This window comes from Ovis aries, chromosome 12 (genome assembly GCF_016772045.2).
Source record: "Ovis aries strain OAR_USU_Benz2616 breed Rambouillet chromosome 12, ARS-UI_Ramb_v3.0, whole genome shotgun sequence".
Classification (NCBI taxonomy): Eukaryota; Metazoa; Chordata; class Mammalia; order Artiodactyla; family Bovidae; genus Ovis; species Ovis aries.
The window spans coordinates 73,180,041-73,201,429 of record NC_056065.1 but is presented as its reverse complement, the minus strand read 5'-3'; the positions used below and the strand labels follow the sequence as shown (position 1 = coordinate 73,201,429).

Genomic DNA, 21,389 nt, shown 5'->3' with positions numbered 1-21,389 from the left:
GGCTTGAGAGGCTGCAGCATGCTTTTGTGCCCACTGATGTATTGGACACCCACAGGATTTCTGGGAAATGGAGACAGCAGGGATTGTTAGCCCCATTCAGCAGAGGAGACCGAACGCGTGAAGAGTAGGGAACACGCCCAGCTCTCTCCAGTGACTCACGTGCGGACCCCTCAGCCACCAACTCAAGCCCCTTATTTCCTCTTTATTTCCTCTGCAAGAGGCACACAAGAAACCTTAAGCAGCCTGTGAATTCTGGCTTGTCAGTGCAGCAGGGTTTGATTAAACTTAAATGTGGGTTTGAGAGTGAAGTAAACTGCAGGAGGCAATTGAAAAACAACCTTCCTCAGTGATTTGGGGGGGGTGGACAGAAGTTGGCGTGCAGAGTTGGCTTTGGAGGCACCAGATTAGGGGAAGGGCTGGGGAGGCAGCCGGTGTTCCTGGGAGGGTCTGTCCATCAAGAAGGGTCCGGGGGCCTTTCGGGTCCAGGGCCCAGGCCCAGGCAAGCAAACCAGCCACTTGAGCTGCAGCCCATGGTTGGAGATAGGTTCTGACAGCATGCACAAGGCCCGGCCACGTGCCCGCGCACCAACAGGAGAGCAGGGCTGTGAGCCACGGCAGCAGGCTGCTGGAAATGTCACATATTGCTCAAGTATGCAATCGCAGAGCGCCGGAGCTGGCCCAGTCCCCACTTTCCCCAGCAGGCTCTCAGCAAGCCTGGATCTTCTGGATGCTTGTAGGAGTTGCATAAGGAAAGAATTTACAATTACAGTCTAGTAAAGTTGGGAGACACCAGCTTACAGAACATGAAGCAGGTGTCTTTAAAACTCTCAGAGCCTTTAATAAGCTAACATGGATCTTGACTCTCCAAGAAGGGGCAGATAGCAAATCCACTTTGGTTGCAGAGTCTCCTGGGACGAATATTCTTAAAAAAAATATTGTCAAGGAACCCCAATCTAGTTCATCTTCCTGTTTCTAAGGAAAAGGTGAAAGCCCAAAGATGTACAGAACTCTGCCTAGGGCTGCACAGCTCATTGGTGCCAAGCCAAGACTGGAGCCAGAACCTGACCTCTTTCCATTGCACTTCTCAGTCCAGGGGATGATGAGAAGTGCAATTTAGTCCAGGAAACTGTGGGGCCTGGGCCAGAAACTGGCCCAGCTTTGGTCTTTTAGCCCCTTTATGGCCAAAGTGAAGTGAAGTCGCTCAGTGTCCGACTGTTTGCGACCCCACGGACCGTAGCCTACCAGGCTCCTCTGTCCATGGGATTTTCCAGGCAAGAATACTGGAGTGGGTTGCCATTTCCTCCTCCAGGGGATCTTCCCGACCCAGGGACTGAACCCGGGTCTCCTGCACTGCAGGCAGATGCTTTACCATCTGAGCCACCAGGGAAGCTCAAACAATGTATATATTCCTCTGGTTCTGTGTGCCCCAGCCTGGAGACCGAGAGTACATTCTCATGAAAGATGAGCCAACTGATAACCTCCCTCCTAAGACCCACAGCCCTTTCTGAGTCATGCTTTCAAGGAGTGGAAAACCCCAGAAACTGTCTTAGGGTGGGCTGATCCCTCTGAGGTCTGTGAAAGAGCCACACCTGGCCCCACAGGAAGGCTCTGAGGCCTGCCCAGCATGCCCCCAAGGCATCCACACGTCCTTGCTCAGAGGGCCTTAGGTGAAGAAGGCCTGGGGAAGAAGGCACTTCGCAAAAACAGTTGAGAGCCATTATCTATGGGTTTAGGCGGCAGACCTGCTGCTCCAAGATTCTCCCCTTCCAGGTGTCCATCTCCCCCAGTTTACTCACGTCCGGCTTAGACACCTACTGTTGGTTTGGGAGATATACATTTGGATTGTGTTGAATGCCTCTGGATTCAACTTTGGTGCCCCTGAGATTTGGGGACATCCGATCAGGTGGGGTGACACTCTGAAGCAGTTAGCCCTTCTGATTCTTTTTTTTTTTTTTTTTTTAAGGCACTTTGGAGCAGAGTCTTAAGTGGCTATGACTCAAAGTAGAAAACTTTGGCTAAGGAAGCCATGCAGATCAGCGCAGACAAGAATGAGGGTCCAGGGATAGAGGGCCCAGGGCAGGATGGGGTCATGAGGTGACTGGATCCCTTTGGGATATGGTGACGACAATGGTGAGGATAAGCTTCCTCCGCCTTTGAGTTCTGTCTGGGGCTAGTACTGCCCTCCCCCCCCCCCCCCCCCCCCCCCCCGCCGCCCCGTGACCAGATGGAGCCTGGGAAGGAGAGAAGGACAGCAGTGTTCCATGGAAGAAGTATGTGAAGCATGCCTGCCTCCCAGGCTCACAGTCTGAGCATCTCTCACCAGAATCTCATAAATAGCCATGCTGGATGCCACCAGCCCAGAAGCTCAGAAAGGGTCACGATCCGGGGCAGTGCCCACCCAAAGGCTGTGCAGCCTTTAGGAAGAACTTTTCCATCTGTGGTCTTCCTGCCCTGCTCCCTCCCTTCCCCCAGCTATGAAATTTTCTCCCAAGAGATCAGGCAGGCCACTGGTCTTGCGGAAGACCACACCACAGAGCAGGAACTAAAAGCCAGGCATTGTCCTGCGGGGATCACTTTAGAACCAAGTGAAAACAATCTTGAAGTTTCAACCTCCTTAGAATTTGTTTTCTTTTTTTTTTTCCCCCACTGAAAGGGCCTCGATTACAGAAGTCTAGAGAGGAGGGGGAGGATTTTCAGGCAAAGAAGCAAGAAGCAGCAATAGCAGGCCGCCCCCGCCCCGCCCCAGCTCAGAGTCCACAGTCAGGCCCCCAGCACACAGGGGCAGCGAGGTCCTGAGGTTTCTACACAGTCAAGGAGGGAATGAAGTGGGACTTAAGTGGGGTTTCAGATGGGGGCCCTGAGCTTTCCACGTGGCTTGGAAGATGGAACTGAATTGTTAGGATGGAGTGTATGGGAGGAGGGGTGGGCGGGAAAGATGTTTTCTTATAGCTGAGCTTAGGCTAAGAATACTGTGTTTTTAAGCTATTTAAGAGCAATGGGAAAGAAGGAACAGTGAGTACAGAGCTGCTAATGAGGCGGTGATGCCTCCTGGAGAGTGAGACCGTCAATCCAAGGGGGGGCTCCAGAAAGGGGAGTGATGCGCGCCCCCACGGTGGACGTGCACACTGGAAAGAAGGCTCTCGGTTGGCTCCTTACTTGGAAAAGGGGCGTCTGAAGGCCTGTTGTTCTATGGAGGGGGAGACACAGAGGGAGTCACACAAACTAATGCTGTTAATTGGCTCCTTGTAAGATCCAAGCCTTGACCCTCATCCCCTACAGCCTTCAGAACTTCTCAGCTGTTGTGTGTCTAGACAGTAAGATGCATTTGGTCCAAGTCCAGCTGCCAATAACTCTGATAAGTGGAAGCTGCTAGATTTGGGGCTAAGAATCTGCAGAATAGTACCTGGCTAAAGATAGCCCTTGAACTGTGGTGTTGGAGAAGACTTGAGAGTCCCTTGGACTGCAAGGAGATCCAACCAGTCCATTCTGAAGGAGATCAGTCCTGGGTGTTCTTTGGAAGGAATGATGCTAAAGCTGAAACTCCAGTACTTTGGCCGCCTCATGCGAAGAGCTGATTCATCGGAAAAGACTCTGATGCTGGGAGGGATTGAGGGCAGGAGGAGAAGGGGACGACAGAGGATGAGATGGCTGGATGGCATCACCGACTCGATGAACATGGGTTTGAGTGAACTCCAGGAGTTGGTAATGGACAGGGAGGCCTGGTGTGCTGCAACTCATGGGATTGCAAAGAGTCAGACACAACTGAGCGACTGAACTGAAAGATAGCCCTCTATTCTAATATCTCATCTTCTCCAAAGCAGTCTCTGCCAGTCAGCGTTCATTTGTCTCCACCTTGGAGGCTGTGCTCTCAAAGTTCAAGATCAGCCCATCACATTGCTGGTGGGTCCTCCGCTGGCCAGTGCCTGGACCCTCAGCTGCTGTGGTCCCTCTTGGCTGCCATCCTGCCAAAAGGAACAAATCAACCAATGGGCCTAGGGATATGAAGAAAGAGTACACCGGGCCTACATTTGGCTGGACCCAATGCTAAAGAATGCTTATCATTGCCCACATGTGTCTTTCATAATAAGAGCCTCTATGGGGCTTCCCAGATGGCGCTAGTGGTAAAGAACCTACCTGCCAATGTAGGTATAGGCAACATAAGAGACGTGGGTTCAATACCTGGGTGGAGAAGGGCATGGCAACCCACTCCAGCATTCTTGCCTGGAGAATCCCACAGACAGAGGAGCCAGGTGGGCTACAGTCCATAGGGTTGCACACAGTTGGACACGACTAAAGTGACTTGGCATTCATTATATAGCCAGGTTGCACATTTACACACTAGACTGAAATGTACAAATGAAATGTAGCTTCTTTATTTCCTATAAAAGCCTCCCCATAAACTCCAGTCTTACCAGACAGCAAAAAGGGAAACTTTACATTTGACCTTGTCCATTATAACCTTGTCCATAAACATATGACCTCATGTTTAATAGTCTCATTTAGCCGATCCAGTGTCTTTGAAGAAAACATACAGCCTTGCGATGACTTTTCCTCCCCCTGTTCTACTTCAAGGTGGCCTTCTGTGTTTGAGGTACTTACTGAGGTACTTACTTAGCCTGCTAGTGGCAGGGAGAAGGGGGCCCCAGACTTATCAGGGGCCTCGGATCCCGGCTCTCAGGGATCTCACCAGAGGCTGCCCAGTGACCTCTGCAGTGCACCTGGCTCCATCTGGCCCCTAGGACACCTTCCACTAAAGCCCTGACCCCAGACATTTGCTTCCATCCTAGAAGCCCTGATTGTAGCTGTCTGTTCTTCTGGACTCTGGTTGACAGGTGCTCTGGTAGTTAAGTATCCCCTCTCCAGGGCCGTGGGCAGAGGTGAGCTGGTAGATGTTTACCGTCTGGTTCTTGGGGGCTGAGGGAAGGAGTGGAACAGAGGCCCCGATGGTAGCATTTGCCTGTTTCCATGGTGTAAATATTCCCATGGTGGCTGATTCCATGCTAACAACGTGAGGCCACCCAGCGTGGAGCATGGTTAGGCATCATGAGCTTGTCCAAGCCAGCTGCAGCCCCTCAGGCCCTCGGGAACTTCTGGAGTCGCTGCAGGCCACGTGACGCTGTTTTGCCACCTATCCCTGGCCTGCCCAGAGGCGACTATTCAAGGTGGTTGCAGTCAGAGTTCCTCCTAGGCTTGCAGTCTCCCACCCTCAGGGTCCTGGGGGGCCCAGCCATCCACGTCCCTGATCTCCTCTGTTCCTAGATGGGTGCTTACTCCAAGAGGGTTAAAAACCAAGACGTGTGCTTCTGCCAACTACACCATCTGTCTCCCCATCTCCTTCTCAGGATCCACTTGGGCCAGAATTGTCAGTCTTTCCACGCCTCTTCCTCCTACCAAGGACCACGCTTAGTCACATTCTTCTTATTTCCAGGGTCTTAAGCCTCCCAGGTATGACTTAAAGGCAGAAAAGAACCTAGAAGCTACTTTACGACATAAGTCCTCCTTGACCTTCACCTAAAGAAGACCAGGGAGACCTGATCGTCTCTGTAACAAGCTCAGGTTCTGTTCCTTCACGGTTTACCCAGGCTTTCTCACCGTGTACATACTAGCTCACTCACGTGGTTCCTGACTTCTCCAGTCTTCTGGCACTTTGAAAGCCAGGACCATCACCTATGTTCTTCATCTGACCCCTGGGTTATACACTGAGTACCATAAGCGACGTTACAGTATCGCAGTAAAATATAACAGGAGCCCATTTGTCTAGAAATGTATTGAAAAACACTAAATAAGACCATAGAACTAAGTGTCAAAAGGCTAGAATGCAGTGTAATATAGCAGGAGATACATAGCATCTGTTTCTAATCTTGAATAAGAAATCTAGAATGCAAATCATTAGCCCTAGAATCTTGGCTACATGATCTGATCTTCAGATACATCCTGAATCATCCTTGTAAAAGACAGATCTGCTCTATCTACCACACTAGGCTATAAGATCACGTCTCTGGTTCTCCAGTTCTCATTGCGTCAATCAGGAAAACAAATGACACACACTGACGGATGAAGAGGGTTTACCAAAGGTACTATTTAGGGGGAATGAGATAGGGTACACACAGCCCCTGGCACATCGTAGGTGTTGACCGTTGAATAAATATAGTATTCAGTATCGAGAAAAGCCTAAGATGAACTCAGGGCACATTTCAATTCAGAGTTTAATGAGGAACTATTTTTACAGCACTGTGCTAAATGCTGTGGGAGGTGCAGAGGAAACACGATGCTCATTCATCTACTATTCATTCATTTAACTCAGAACAGTAGGAGCGAAGTTAAGAACAGTAATGACTGGAGGAGGCAGCCAAGCTGTGATAATAGAGAGAAGTCCGGCTGACTCGGTAGGCTGAATCAATAAAAAAAACTTTGGGTTGTCATTTCCTTCTCCAGGGAATCTTCCCCACCTAGGGACCAAACCTGGGTCTCCAGCGTTGCAGGCAGATTCTTTACTGTCTGAGCCACCAGGGAAGCTCTAGTGGTATCGTAAACAGTTCAGATCCCTTCAAAGGTGGATGCTGCTGCTGAGTCGCTTCAGTCGTGTCCGACTCCGTGCGACCCCATAGACGGCAGCCCACCAGGCTCCCCCATCCCTGGGATTCTCTAGGCAAGGATACTGGAGTGGGTTGCCATTTCCTTCTCCAAAGGTGGATAGTCCCATGTTAATCTATTCGTAAATGTGTTATTGTCCTTAAAGACATTTGTACAAGGGGGAGTTTCCATCATGAGAGTCTAAACCCTGTGACCGCGGGGCAAGCTCAGTGGGCACGTAGTGGACTGTCAATAAAATCTGTTATGGTAATGTAACCTATTTTTGCCAGTTATCCAGATTTTGCTCCCCGTCCTTACTCCTAGTTGTTACGTGAAGGATGTGAGTATTATAAGTTCTTTCTACAACTTGTTCTCATCCTATTAGAGAAAGTAGCTGATCAGATCCTTTCTTCCCTTCCGCAAACCAAGCATCCCCAGAAGCTTCAACTCTGGAGGCGATGGGTAGAAAGGAAGAGGATGACTGCAGTTCCTGGAAGAAACAGACCACCAACATCCGGAAAACTTTCATCTTCATGGAAGTGCTGGGATCGTGAGTCCAGGGGCCGAGGCTGGGGCAGCAGGGCTGCCTGCTGGTGGTGGGGGGGTGGGCGGGGGGGGTGAGTTGGAGACAGCCGTCCTGGGCCAGCAGCAGATGATACACCATCTCAACAGGTCGCAGGAGCAGAGTAGGGGCTTTGAGGGGTAGTTCAGGGAAAGATGCCTTGGGGTGCTACAGAGGTCAGTTCAGCCCTTTCCCCAAGGTTCTGCCTTCTTACCCCCCGAGACCCCACCCTGCTTCCAGATCCATCACAATTTGTGAGTCCTGCCCTGGTTGCAGGGAAGAGGAGTTCTGGAGCACTTCCGGGGATCCAGTGACCTGAACCTTCCTGGGCCTCCTCACCTGCCTTCCTCATTCCACTCCCCCCACAGTAAACAGGGCAAAGCCACTGTCTTCTGTCTACAGAAGGTGGTGCTTCTGAGGCTACAAAGCCAATGGGTTATACACACCTGAATTGCCTCCCACCATCACCATCCTCTGGGGCTTCCCTGGTACCTCGGCAGGTAAAGAATTGGCATGCAATGAAGCAGACCCCAGTTCGATTCCTGGGTCAGGAAAATTCCCCGGGAGAAGGGATAGGCTGCCCACTCCAGTATTCTTGGACTTTCCTGGTGGCTCAGACAGTAAAGAATCCGTCTGCTGGGTTCGATTCCTGGATTGGGAAGATCCCCTGGAAGAGGGCACGGCAGCCCACTCCAGGATTCTTGCCTGGAGAATCCCATGGACAGAGGAGCCTGGTGGGCTGCAGCCCATGGGGTCGCAGAGAGTCAGACATGACTGAGCGCATGTCCACGACCGCCACCACCATCTTCTTGGCTCCGTATTGAAGCACCATGTTGGAAAAATAAAGTCGAGTCCTAGCCAAGCTCCTGCCCGCCTCTGGGGTGTCTGTGCCTGCCCCCTGGATGGCGCTTGCATGCCTGGTGGAGCAGAGACAGCCTGCCTGGGGCTGACTCTCCACTTAATCCTGCCTCGCCTCCAGGAGGCCACGGCCTCTGACGCAGGCTGGCAGCGGCTCCGGGCCACTGGCTCCCATGGCCTCCAAACCCCTGCTGGTCAGCTAATTAGTCTGGGCTAATTGGGCCAGGGATGCGAGGGGCCCTTCATGGGCTGTCCACACAAGCCAGCTTTCTTTTGAGCCAACTCTGGCTAAGTTTAGCTCCCTCTGCCTGGCTAGGAGGCAGTGACCTCAGGCAGTGATGCTGCCCACACAGTCTCTGAAACCAGAGAGGAGCCGGCTCGACCCTGAGAGGAGGCCTCTGGGCCCTCCCATCCCAGGCAGGGGTGGCACTCAGCACACAGGAGGGTCTCAGCGGCCACCCCAGGCATCAGAGCATCCGCTCTCCATGAAGGGCCTTTGTCAAGACAGGGGGTTAGCAGGGGCGTTTGGGCAGGAAAGAAAGACAGCTCATGAGTGAATCAAAAATGCTTTGCTAAGCATCTCAAATATCCAGAGAAAGAGGGGAAAAGAAGCCCAGGTTGACAAGAGTGTATTCACCGCCTGCTCAGACTTGTGCTTCAGGACCATCGGAGATAGAGGCGTGCCATCCTCAAGAAGCTCAGTGAAGTCTGCCGGGCAGCTTCTAAACCCCAGGGGACAGGGGAGCCACCTGGGGAGCTTATCATGCCTCTAATGTTTACCTATGAAAATGTTACGTAAAAGGGAAATAACAGTACCATGAACTCTGCTATACCCGTCACCTAAATCCAGTAATTGTTAACATTTCACCATATTTGCTTTACACACACACACACACTTCACTGCACAATTTGTAAACAAGTTGCGTATATCATGACACATCACGTCTGGATCCTTCTGTCTGCACCGCCCAAGAACAAAGGCACCTTCTCCTATATCCACAGTATCACTGTCACAGTCAAGAGAATGAATCATTTCCTAGTTTCATTTCAATCTAGGGAATTTTTGAAAAATACAGCTTCCTGGTCTCAGAATACTAAACTGAAATTTAAAGGGGCTAGGACCCAGCGGCCAGCCGTCTATATTTTGTGTTGTTGGTGGCTCTCATGTACCCAGCCCAGCGCTAATATGAGGGGACCAGACAGACAAGACGGGGGCAAGTCACAGCTATCGCAGCAGCTAAGGTTGAACAGAAGCTCAGGAGAAGACACCTCTGTGGTGCTTGGGATGGGGACAGGCAGCCCCAGGCTGCAGACCCCGTGGCATTAGCCAGGTCATGTGATCTCAGAGGGGCAGCTGGGCAGCGCCAACTTCTCCTGTTCAGGAAGCGCCAGGATCTCACGATAAAGGCCTCTAGTCCTCTAGTCCTCAGCTCCACTGGAACCACCCATCAGGGGAAAATGGGCTTTTGTGAAATCTGTCCAGAATCACCCACAATTCCAGGGCCCTGGGCAGCTGTAGGGACACTTGGCAAAACTCGTCCATTACAGAGGGTATGTCTTCGAGCGCCAGGCCTCCTTTTTTCATGGCCCAGGAGAAGATTTTTCTTCTTGGTTCCTCCCTTCCTCTTCTAGCACCCCTGCTCCCAGCAAGAGCAGAAGGCTATTCAGAGCAGGAAAAGCAAATCGAGTTCTATCACGGCAAGTGCTCTTAGCACTGAGGTTCGGCCGTCTTGGCTCCTGACCCATGCAACCTTGGCCACTCAGAACTAGCTCTCTGCTCCCCAGTCTGGCAGACTGCACAATTAAGTCTTCTAATCCCTCTCCTCTGCCCCTGCTCCACAGACACACACACACAAACACACAACATGCATAAAACAGCCTGAGCAGAAGAGCAGTAATTCCCACAACATTGCACAACCCTAGGAGATGCCACTCACTGCAGGATAGATCCCCCAGGAAGCTCTTAGTTTGATCTCATTCTCCAAGTGGACTCAGAGAGGGTGTCAGCTTTAAAATCAGGGAACCATCCTCGTGTGGTTCCAAAGATACAGGCAAAATGAGAAATCTGAAGGCAAACCTGAGAACATCACAGGTGGGAGGAATCTTTAAGGCCGTGTGGTTCGACTCTCCTTTTACAATAAGGAAAGCAAGGTCTTCCGATGAGTGGAACACAATGATAATCTCAGTCCAAACTTCCTATCCATTCACCCATCCAACCTCCCTCCCTCCATCCATCCATCACACAAACACATGAGCATTTTCCACCCAGAGCCAGGCATAGTGGGACCCCCAGTGTCCCTCCACACCCATCTCCCCTGTTCTCTGCTGCATCCATCACAAAGGGGCTGGACCACCCTCCAGCGGCCCCACCCTGCCCTGCTGTTCTGCACTTACAGGCTTTTTAATCCTGCTTCTTCCCCACCCCCACCTGAAACATCACTTCCAACTTGTTTTTGCCCTGGGCTAAGCCTCACTGATCCCTTGAAACTGAGTTCAGCATGTTCTTAAGTCAGAGGGCCACGAATGATGTGATTCTCAGCCGACCCAAAAGGTCACTTTGTACACATTAGGGGGAAAAAAGGCCCTTTTCTCTAGCTTGCGGTCCAGAGTAAAAATGTTATCGTAATTATTGCATTGAAAGATACAGTGGCTCTGAGGCGACGGCCTCTGCTGGGGCTGTGCGGTGTGTGACCCACCCTCCCAAGCACAGCCAAGGCCCTCTCTTAAGTGTCTGTTTCCTGTGGGGTCATAGCACTTCCTGCGGGTCTGTCTGTGCCTTGTTCCTCACACCAGATTCTAAGGCAGACCAGTGCTAATCCCAGGGCCGGACACAGAGAGGGTCTGTCAGCTCAACCAGCGTTCATGGAAAGCCTAACAGCGTTTTTCAAAGTGAATGCTAATTGCTCGTTTGTCTGGGCTCTTCACTAATTTACAGGCTGCTTAAGAGCAGAATAAAAACTTTCCTTTTCATCTCTAGTGTCTAAGACTCAGTAGGTGCTCAATAAATCTTGATTGGAGGGATGGGTGAATGAATGAAAGAACAGAGCAAGCTCTGAAGGCTCTAATTAACTCGGTTCCAAGTGCAGCTGGGGGAAACAGGAAACAGACACCGGAAACACCCAGCGCTTTCTAGTGCAGATTCTCGAAGTCCTTGCGGAAGCTGGGCTGCCACTGGGCCTCCACACTAGAACCCCCAGATGGCAGGCAGAGGATGGCTCAGCTATTTCCTCACCTAAACTCTCTCTCCTCTCGTTACTAACCTGCGTTCTCCCTCAAATAGTACTTAGAACGATAATAGTATTTCACACGCATAGTTAACTAGATGTCAGGTACATGCTCATGCACCTACTAACTCACATACTCTTCTCAACATCCCTATGAATCAGATACTATTGACATTCTCATTTTTCGGATGAAGAAACTGGGTATATGACTTGTTACCCCAAATCTGAGGTTCTAACATCAGGCTCCAGCATCCGCTGTTCACTAAATGTTGCTATGGCCTTGTCTTTAGAGGACTACCCCCCACACTGCCCTTAAACCAAGAATCCTGCAATTTGGAATCCTACCCTGTGTTCTCACTGGGTTCCAGCCTCTCCATCTTCAGACAGCCTGCCCAGAGCAGCTGGGCTCTGTTTTTTGTTCTCACAGATACTACCGAACGAGCAGATGCTCAGCCCCCTTGCCGCTGACGGTTGGCTCACAGTAGTCATCAGCGTCTGAAGCTGATAGAGGAGTCTTTTCTCTCTCATGTTAGAGCCCCATCTCTCAGTGCTACTTCTAACTGCCAACAACCATGTTGAAAGTGAAAGTCGCTCAGTCGTGTCTGACTCTTTGCGACCCCATGGACTATACAGTCCGTGGAATTCTCCAGGCCAGAATACTGGAGTAGGTAGCTTTTTCCTTCTCCAGGCCATCTTCCCAACCCAGGGAGTGAACCCAGGTCTCCCACATTGCAGGTGAATTTCTCTATCTGTTGAGCCACAAGGGAAGCCCAAGAATACTGGAATGGGTAGGCTATCCCTTCTCCAGTGGACAATCCTGACCCAGGAATTGAACCGGAGTCTCCTACACTGCAGGCAGATTCTTTCAGTTCAGTTCAGTCGCTTAGTCGTGTCCAACTCTTTGCGACCCCATGGACTGCAGCATACCAGGCCTCCCTGTCCATCACCAACTCCTGGAGTTTACCCAAACTCATGTCTACTGGGTCGGTGATACCTCTCATCTTCTGTTGTCCCCTTCTCCTCTTGCCCTCAGTCTTTCCCAGCATCAGGGTTTTTTCAAATGAATCAGTTCTTCACATCAGGTGGCCAAAGTATTGGACTTTCAGCTTCAGCATCAGTCCTTCCAATGAATATTCAGGACTAATTATTCCTATCAAGGAAGCCCACACCATGTTGGGAGAAGACAAGTAAACTGACTCTGTAGCGACTTCTCTCTCTCTCTCTCTCTCTTTTTTTTTTATTAAGTTTTCTCAGTTGTAGCATTTGTTCATGCATCTTCACCAGCAGCTGGACTGTCTCCACCATTGGTGTTTCTGGTGTAAATTACTTGAGCTCTGTGCTTTGAAAGCAGCTTAGTGAGTCGTTTACTAAGGAGCTCCTGAAGAGCTGCCCTGACTGGGGAACCACAAAGCTTCCGCAGCTGGGATTATAAGCGTATATTTGGGCACTTCTTTATAGAATTTGCCTCTCTAAGATCAGCAGTGGCCTCTCCTTAATGGGTTTGCCGAGGAGAAATTTGCAGACCTAAAGCAGGGTTTCTGAGAATCATTTCCAAATCATGGAACTAGCCAAGAGCAACCAGCGCTCTAGCCCCTGAGTCAAAGAATATGCTATCATGTCAGATAGGATCTACCATGGTGCCCATGATGACAATGAAACAAACTACCAGCCACACCTTCTTTCACCTGCCCTTTGCTTTTGTCTCCAGCAATGTTCCCTAGGCTGCCAGTACTAATGTTTATCTCTTGGTATTTTCTACTCAGAGGAGCTTTCTCAGAAGTTTTCCTGGTGAAGCAAAGGGTAACTGGGAAGCTCTTTGCCCTGAAGTGCATCAAAAAGTCACCTGCCTTCCGGGACAGCAGCCTGGAGAATGAGATCGCTGTGCTGAAAAAGTGAGTGGGTCTTAGTGTTGGTCAAGGACAACCAGGGGATGTTGTCCTTCACAAATTACCTTTGAGAGAGACTGAGGTGGGATTTCCACCCCCATAGGTATTAACTCCCTTTGCTCGAGCTGATGAGTCAGTTTGATCCATCAGCTATATTAGCCAGACAGTTGTCTTGGCTGATTTTTTTTTTTTTTTTCATCAAATCAACTAGTGATCAACTGAGAGCAGAGCTGGTTTGCACACACAGACCACAAAGTAATTAGCTCAAAGGACCAAAAATCAACTGTAAGTCAACACCAGGAAGAAGTAACAATTAAGGAAGTAGTACAAGATTTGGAAATGAGCCTCGATTTCTTCTAACACAGATGTAGGTTCAGCATTCCAACTATCACGATGGAGAGAGCACTAACAAATCATCAAATGTTTACAACGGGACTCATAAACCAAACCCCTATGGAACTCCTACAGTAATCCAAAAGTGCTTAGGCATCAGGACCACAAAGATGAAGTCGAAAAACTCTTATCCTCAGGAACTCTTATCTTTGTTAGCAGAGACAGAAGCACCCATAACGAATGCCAGTCCCATTGGTTGTGAGCCACACTAGCAAAAGGCAAAGTGTAGAAGAGACTCTTGCCTGGCAAATCCCATGGACGGAGGAGCCTGGTAGGCTGCAGTCCAGGGAGTCGCTAAGAGTCGGACAGGACTGAGCGACTTCACTTTCACTTTTCGCTTTCATGCATTGGAGAAGGAAATGGCAACCCACTCCAGTGTTCTTGCCTGGAGAATCCCAGGGACAGGGGAGCCTGGTGGGCTGCCGTCTATGGGGTCACACAGAGTTGGGCACGACTTAAGCAACTTAGCAGCAGCAGAGACAGAGATTCATGTTGCCTGTATGTGTGTCTTCGTGAGTATGAATTCTAGGTACATTTTCAAAGACGACAGACCTTGATGGGTGAGTAGAATTTTATAGAGGCAGGAAAGGCAGTGCAGAAAGAGAAGTCAGGTCAAGTGTAGCATAAATATTAACATAGGATCATCAAGGGCAAGGGACATTAGGGAAGAGTTAGAATTGGAAGCCCGTGAACTGAGAGGAGATGAAGCAATGGTGAAGGGGACCTGATAATAAAGGGTGCTGGATGCCAAGAGAAAGAACATTGGCTTTATTCTATCAGTAGAGAGAAGTCATCTAGGGGTTTTAAGGCAAAAGTTCCATAGTCGGTTTATATTTTAGAGCCATCCCTCTTAAGCATGGTGGTGGGTGGATTGAAGGGTGCCAGCCTAGAGGGCAGAAGACCAACTGCCAACTTTCTCAATCACTGAGGCAACGGATGAGGACCAGAGGTGGCGGCAAGATCACGTGGCAGCAAGAAGACTGAGTCCCAGAGATATTTCAGAGAGAGGTGGTTGGGGCTGGCTGGAAGGAGAATAAAAGAAAAAAAGCATTAAAGAGACCCTGAGACGGAGCTGTTCTGTGGACAGTCATATCATTCATTGCTTAGGACAGCAAATGAAAAGGATGTGTAGGCTGAGACGAAATAGCAGTGGGTTGCAGTATATTGATTATAAATATTCACCTGCCTCTATACATATTGAATAAATATATCCAGCTATCTCTACATAGAAGTGTCTGGTAGAAGTTTTGGTCTGGGCTCCAGAGAGATTAGGGTAGAGAGAGAGACTATAGGCTCATTGGTCCTTCTTATCATTACATTGTATCACCAGTCCCTAACAGCATAGATATTCAATAAATATTTGTTCAGTGAGTAAATCATCGATAAATTACTGTTAGCATCATCAGCTTATAAATGTAGATGAATCCATCACATAGTCACTGCATGGAGCCTGTATTTTTTTTCAATATCTTCAAGATGCTAGCTACTCTTGATGATGTGTTTACTATTCCCCAAGCCCTGTACTAAGCATTTTACATGTCTTATCACTTTTCGTCCTGATATAATTCTATGGAAGAGATATACTTTATAGACAAGGAAAGCAAGGTTTGAAAGATTTGAGTAAACCAGCCAAGATTAGCCAAGTAGCAAATGGACCTGAACTCGGGTCCAATTGTCTCCAAGCTGAAGTTAATCCTTGTACTGCACAGCCCTGGGTAAAACTACCTCTCCCCCTGGGTAGAGACTTTCCTCCTGGAAGGGCATGCACAGAATTGCTGCTTGCAAACCAACCCCTCAGCTAACATGATTATTCTGCTTGACTCAGCCTCTGAGTAATCCCAGACAGAGGTAGTCTGGGGCAGAGGTTCTTGGCCTAGGTGCTACTGACATTTTAGGCCAGTTAATTCCTTGCTGTGTTGAGGGCTCTCCTAAGCATTGCAGGGTGCTTAGCAACATTCCTGTCTCTACCTACTGAATGCCAGGAACACATCCCCCATCCCCAATTGTGACCAAAAAAAACATCAGTAGATATTGTCAAAGATCCCCTGAGGGACAAAAGAGCCCCTGCTTGAGAATCACTGATCTAAGGCGTCCCACGGAACTGACCCTCAAAATGAGCATCTGTTTTACTCACAATATCCTGGAACAATCATCTTGCAAAGCTTCCTCCTAGGTTATCCATGAGGAGGCTTAGCTAACCTACATCCCAGCTATTGAGGGGTCACACAAGATGGGATGTTTCTGAAGGAGACCTGGAGCCCCGTTTTGTAGAATAAACTAATTAACTAATTAATTACTAATAAACTAATAAACTAATGATCACAGATCCCTCAGCTTCCCTCAGTTCTTTTAGCTTTCTCTCTTGGTAAAGTTTAAAGAGATTCCTGGAGTAACAGTGAGGTGTTTGTTCCTTGAAGTCAGGAGGATCAGTTACCCACTCAAAAATACGAATTGAATACCATGCTGAATCTTTTCTCTGGAATTTTTTTGTGACTGCCTACTTATCAGGAAGGAGTCACAAGGATCCTATCTTCCTAAACATTGTCATCAAAAGTCTCTGAAAGAAGTCAAAGTCCGTCTAGGCTAGATCCGCATTCTGTGTCTGGACCACGTGAGCCATAGGCCATTCACGGTGACCCTTTCTCTTCCTCAGGATCAAGCACGAGAACATTGTGACCTTGGAGGACATCTATGAGAGCACCACTCACTACTACCTGGTCATGCAGCTGTAAGTGCATGGCGACCCTCTTCCTTCACACATGTCTGGTGGGGCCTTGAAGGCCTAGAAGAGGTTTGTTGGTGGTAAGAGAAGGATGGTGATTAAAAGACAAACCAAGAATTAGTTCAAGAGGCTTTGACGTGCCAAGAGTTCTTTCTGGTTGTAGACGTGTTCTGAGTGGACCGAGGGTTAAAACTAGGGCTGATAATTGAGTTGGTATGTACCAGTGTAGCCTTACCACTTGTTGAAATGCCAGTCTGTAAATGGCTGTAGCCCTAACTTGTCCATCCTTCCCTGCTTCCCTATGCCTCTCAGACTTTCTGGACCACCTCACAACCCTAGAATTGAAAGGGTAGCGCCCAGCATAGCAGGAGGCCTCCAGAACCTTCCTCTGGCACTGTTGCTTGAGTCCATTTTGACCCATCAGTCCATGTTCTCTAAAGAAAATGAAGTGAAAGTGTTAATCGCTCAGTTGTATCCGACTCTTTGCGACCCCATGGACTGTGGCCTGCCTGGCCCCTCTGTCCATGGGATTCCCCAGGCAAGGATACTGGAGTGGGTAACCTTTCCCTTCTCCAGGGGAATCTTCCCAGTGCAGGGATCAAGCCCGAGTCTCCTGCATTGCAGACTAATTCTTCACCATCTGAGCCACTGGGGAAGCCCCCCACGTTCTTTAAACTGGGTATTAAATATTTTAGCAAGCCATAGGTAGATAGATAGCAATTCAATAGGAAGAATGACTTTCGCAAAAGAGAGCCTCCCAGTGTCAAAACTAGGCGGAGACTGCGCTGCGTGTGTCCATGTGTCGGACAGAAATGGTGCCACATTACAAAGGTGTCCAAGTGATGGTAACATCCAGATAAGAGCTATGCCTGAGAGCGACTGCTGTAGGGCTGGTCAGTGCCCCTGAGGGCTCATCCTTAGGCTCAGAGATGCTTCTGTGTATAAGGTACACACACACACTCACACACACACATACGCTAACCCTGCAACCTCAGCAAAGGTAAACGCAGTCTTTTTGACTGATAGGCTGATTCCCCGGGAGTTTTATTGAGTCTACTCAGGCTGTTAACTCTTGGACTCACGTCAGGCCCAGTGAATAGTGGTAGCAAGCAGCCAAGGGAGTGAGCTTAGAGAGACCCAGAGCAGCACTAACAAGTGAGCAGGGATCACATGGCATCTTAATGAGACCAAGTCAACAGAATTAGCACACAGTCACCCAGGTGGGAGGGTGGGCAGGTTTAGATGTCACCAAAGTACTGTCAAGGGCTTCCCAGGTGGCTCAAGTGTTGAAGCGTCTGTCTGCCAATGCAGGAGATACAGGTTCAATCCCTGGGTCCAGATGATCCCCTGGAGGAGGAAAGGACAACCCACTCCAGTATTTTTGCTGGAAAAATCCCATGGACAGAGGAGCCTAGCAGGCTACAGGGTAAAGAGTCAGACGTGATCAAGCACGCACGGATGCCCAAAGTACTGCCAAGGCTTCTAGAGCACCAGCTCTAGGACCCAGGCTGCTGTGAGTCAGGAATCCTCAGTCATGGGCAAAGAGTATCTTTCTCATGAGCCTCCAGCTCCCACAACAGAGCCCAGAGCTTCAGGAAGAGACAGAAGGAACAGGATGGTGTGCATTTTGATTACAGAAACCTCTGCCCCCTTATTGCGGCATGGTGCTGTCGTGTGTGGATATCCACAAGCAATATCCTGCAGAAACTGCAGGGAGTCAAGTTCCATCATAAAACATAGAAATATTAAGACGGTGACAAAAAATAAAACAATCTGTCTTAGGAGGGAGGGAGTTCTGTGTCACTGATGTGTTTCAGTACTGACAGAAAACTTGGTAAAAGTAGTTTAGAGAACATCAAGGCGTGAGGATTGGACTTGATCTTAAAGCTCCTGTGAACCCTCAGATACTGTACCACGTGAGCCCAAAAACACTACTATGACTCCACCTCATGATTTCAGCTTTAGGTAACTCAGTTCTCCAAAATGAGGAAAGAAATCCTGGCAGAAGCCCAGTTAGCCTCATCTGGACTTCCTTCTCTTTCCTGCTTTGTCTGATTTCAGCTTCACCTCTCCCTTTTATCATGGCTCCCTGCGTCCCAGGCCAGGAAAGAAGGCAGCTGTGAAATATGTCCACAGGAAGCAATGATTGGAATATAGTTGATTTACAATGTAGTATTAGTTGAAAATTGACTCCTTGCGAAACCCTAAACAGTGGTATTTTGCATTTTAAAAAAGAGTTTCCAGAGAGAGGTCAATGGTTGGCCAAAAGAAATGACTCCCTAATGATAGCATTCCAGGTACTCAAAAGGATGTATCCTGAGATTGGAATAGTTCCCCCAGCACCGCTTGAACGATTGTGGGTGGAAACATGCCTACTCCATCAGAGGGCTCTATGTCCCCAGAGCTCCAGAACAAAGGCGTTCACATCCCTTTGATTTGAAATAAGGGCTGGATTCCTGCACTTACCCCTGTGTCCACAGTGTTTCTGGTGGGGAGCTCTTTGACCGGATTCTGGAACGGGGTGTCTACACAGAGAAGGATGCCAGCCTGGTGATCCAGCAGGTGTTGTCAGCTGTGAAATACCTCCACGAGAACGGCATCGTCCACAGAGACTTAAAGGTGCCGAGACGGGGCCCTCCGGGAAACATGGAAGGATTCTTTAGGAAGCTGCATGGATCGTGGGCAGTCTAAGCTCTGTAAAATGAGAGAGTTGAACCAGATGACCCCTAAAGTCCCTTTCACTCTTGGATTCTAGAACAAATCTTGGGTGACTGAACAATCATTGTTAATTTGCACCTCAGCCTTTTTCTGATTTTCAGTATCCCCACCCTACGAGGTTACCAAGAAAATCCATGCTATTCCTTGAACACAGCCTTGAATACAGTATTTAATAAATACTTATTCAGAGTCAACATCGCACCAGTCATGTACCAGAGTTTAGAAAGATCAGACAAAATAAGGGTTGGTTTCCTCAAAAAATGGAACAATTTTGGGGTAGTTGGGGATTAGAAGGAAGGGTTACTACATCAATAGCTATAAAGCTAAGTAAAGTCAGGGCCAAAAGCAAAATACAAGGTGCTGAGTTATGGTAAATGAAGGTCCAGGTAGGAAGAAAATAGGAAAAATGGAGGGAAATAAGTCTGGCCTTAAAGTCAGGAGCCCAGGATACAGCTTCCTAAGAAATTAGATACGGGGGAAAGGAAATAAATGCATGTTTCAGGCAACCGTCTCCTACATTACATGATGTTTCTCTTCCCTCACAGCCTGAAAACCTCCTGTACCTCACCCCCGAGGAGAATTCTAAAATCATGATCACAGACTTTGGTCTCTCCAAGATGGAGCAGAGTGGTGTCATGTCCACTGCCTGTGGGACCCCAGGCTACGTGGGTGAGTCTGGGGACGGGGCGTGGTGGGGGGGGAGGTTGACCAGTTGGCTACATTCCTCCACATGGATATTACTCACAGAAAAAGGCTGCTCTGAGGAGACAGCGGGATCCTAGTACAGCAGTCACATGTGAGACTTAGGGCCACCCGATCTATCTGGTCTAAGGTTTGAGTAGCTCAGTTGGTAAAGAATCCACCTGCCATGCAGGAGACCCCAGTTCTATTCCTGGGTCAGGAAGATCTGCTGGAGAAGGGATGGGCTACCCACTCCAGTATTCTTGGGCTTCCCTGGTGGCTCAGCTGGTAAAGAATCCACCTGCAATGCGGGAGACCTAGGTTTGATCCCTGGGTTGGGAAGATCCCCTGGAGAAGGGAATGGCTACCCACTCCAGTATTCTGGCCTGGAGAATTCCATGGACTGTATAGTCCATGGGGTCACAAAGAGTCAGACACGACTGTCACTTTCAATCTATCTGAAACTCCTCCGCCTGCTCCCAAACCCTACATCTTTTAAAGACATCCTACCCCTGAGCCTTCCCACTGCCCTGTCTATACTCTGGCTCTCATTTTTGCAGCAAGGCTTCCTGTTTTTGTTTTTTCACCTAGAACAGGGACCAAAACAAGACCTCAAACCCAGAGATCAGTAGCAGAGGGGTTGGCCAGTAGCCCCCCTCTCTCCTTTCTCCCAGTCTGGAGGAGACCTCAGCCCCGCGACTGCTGCCATTCTGGAGGTGCAGTGTTGAGTTTGAATCTGAGAAACTTAAATATGGGCACCCAAAGATACCCCCAAGGACGGACCCTAGGAAACTGGCAGAAGTGGGGCCTCCTGCCTCATAGCTCTGTAAGCTTCCAGGGCCCCCCAAAAGATGACAACAGGCAGGGTACCAGAAGAGAGCATTCCTGGGCTCTCAGAAGGAGAAAGCCAAAGCTCAGAGCATCCACGTCTGCTCCTTCTCTCTTGGCCACTCATCACCTGGTTGGGGCTGGAAGTGGGAAGTACAACCCTGACTCAAGACAGGGAATCTCCTCTCTCCCCAAAAGAGAGGTTGGTTACTTACCAACTGCTGGGATCTAGCCCCGGTGGATCCAGGGTGATTCGAAGGGGAGACGGATAGGCAAGGAAAACTTATTTATTTATTAATATAGAAATATAAGATTAGATTAGGAAGAAATAGTATAGTAGGAAATTTAGGTGGAGAAAAAGAGGCTGAATAACTTGGTTTATGGGGAAAACCAATAAAACCTCAAGACAAAAGGTTTGCATCATCTACGTTAGGCCACCGGCGCCCACTTGAATATCGAAGGGTGCCCCGCCTTAGTCTCCCTTTCGCGTGGATCTTAGCAGCCAGGGCAAGTAAGTAGACTTGGTGAGCCTCCCCGCTCCAGATGGGAATTCAGCCGAAAAAGGGGAGAAAAGAAAGACATGGGGAAGCCCAGCATCGGTGCAAGACGCCAAAGACTCCACTTTCAAAATCAACTTATATACCCCAAGTTGTACATAAAGAAATAATGGAATATGCAGAGTTATGCAGGGGCAACAGTCCTGACCCTCACTGAGACTAGGCTTTCTTTTTGCATACCCTCCTGTATACAAAAGGTCTCAGGTGGTTACATTATCTTCTGGCCCAGAGGCCTGTTAACATTTTTATGGCTCTCTTCCTGGATAACTATCAACCAGAAAACTCCTTTTCCCTAGAAGTGTTTTTTCTTTACTCTGCATCACCCTCAAAGTACTAAATAAAGTTACATTCCTGTAGAACAAAGGTGCAGTGGGTTATAACAAAGAA

The 21,389-nt window shown here is 49.0% G+C and overlaps 1 protein-coding gene and 1 long non-coding RNA gene across 4 annotated transcripts in view; one reads left to right on the top strand and one right to left on the bottom strand.

Annotated features, from left to right (window-relative positions):
* The window catches only part of LOC114117304 (uncharacterized), a 43,340-nt gene extending 22,701 nt beyond the window's left edge, over window positions 1-20,639 (bottom strand). The window contains exon 1 of the long non-coding RNA XR_009595879.1: window positions 18,685-20,639. This is a non-coding gene — a long non-coding RNA (uncharacterized LOC114117304). The remainder of the gene's footprint in view (window positions 1-18,684) is intronic.
* The window catches only part of CAMK1G (calcium/calmodulin dependent protein kinase IG), a 32,731-nt gene that overhangs the window by 3,174 nt on the left and 8,168 nt on the right, over window positions 1-21,389 (top strand). For all 3 annotated transcript variants that reach the window (XM_027975980.3, XM_027975981.3, XM_042229265.2), the window contains exons 2-6: window positions 7,003-7,123; window positions 12,981-13,109; window positions 16,150-16,224; window positions 18,699-18,837; window positions 19,482-19,605. In XM_027975980.3, the coding sequence (XP_027831781.3) occupies window positions 7,003-7,123; window positions 12,981-13,109; window positions 16,150-16,224; window positions 18,699-18,837; window positions 19,482-19,605 (588 nt within the window). The remainder of the gene's footprint in view (window positions 1-7,002; window positions 7,124-12,980; window positions 13,110-16,149; window positions 16,225-18,698; window positions 18,838-19,481; window positions 19,606-21,389) is intronic.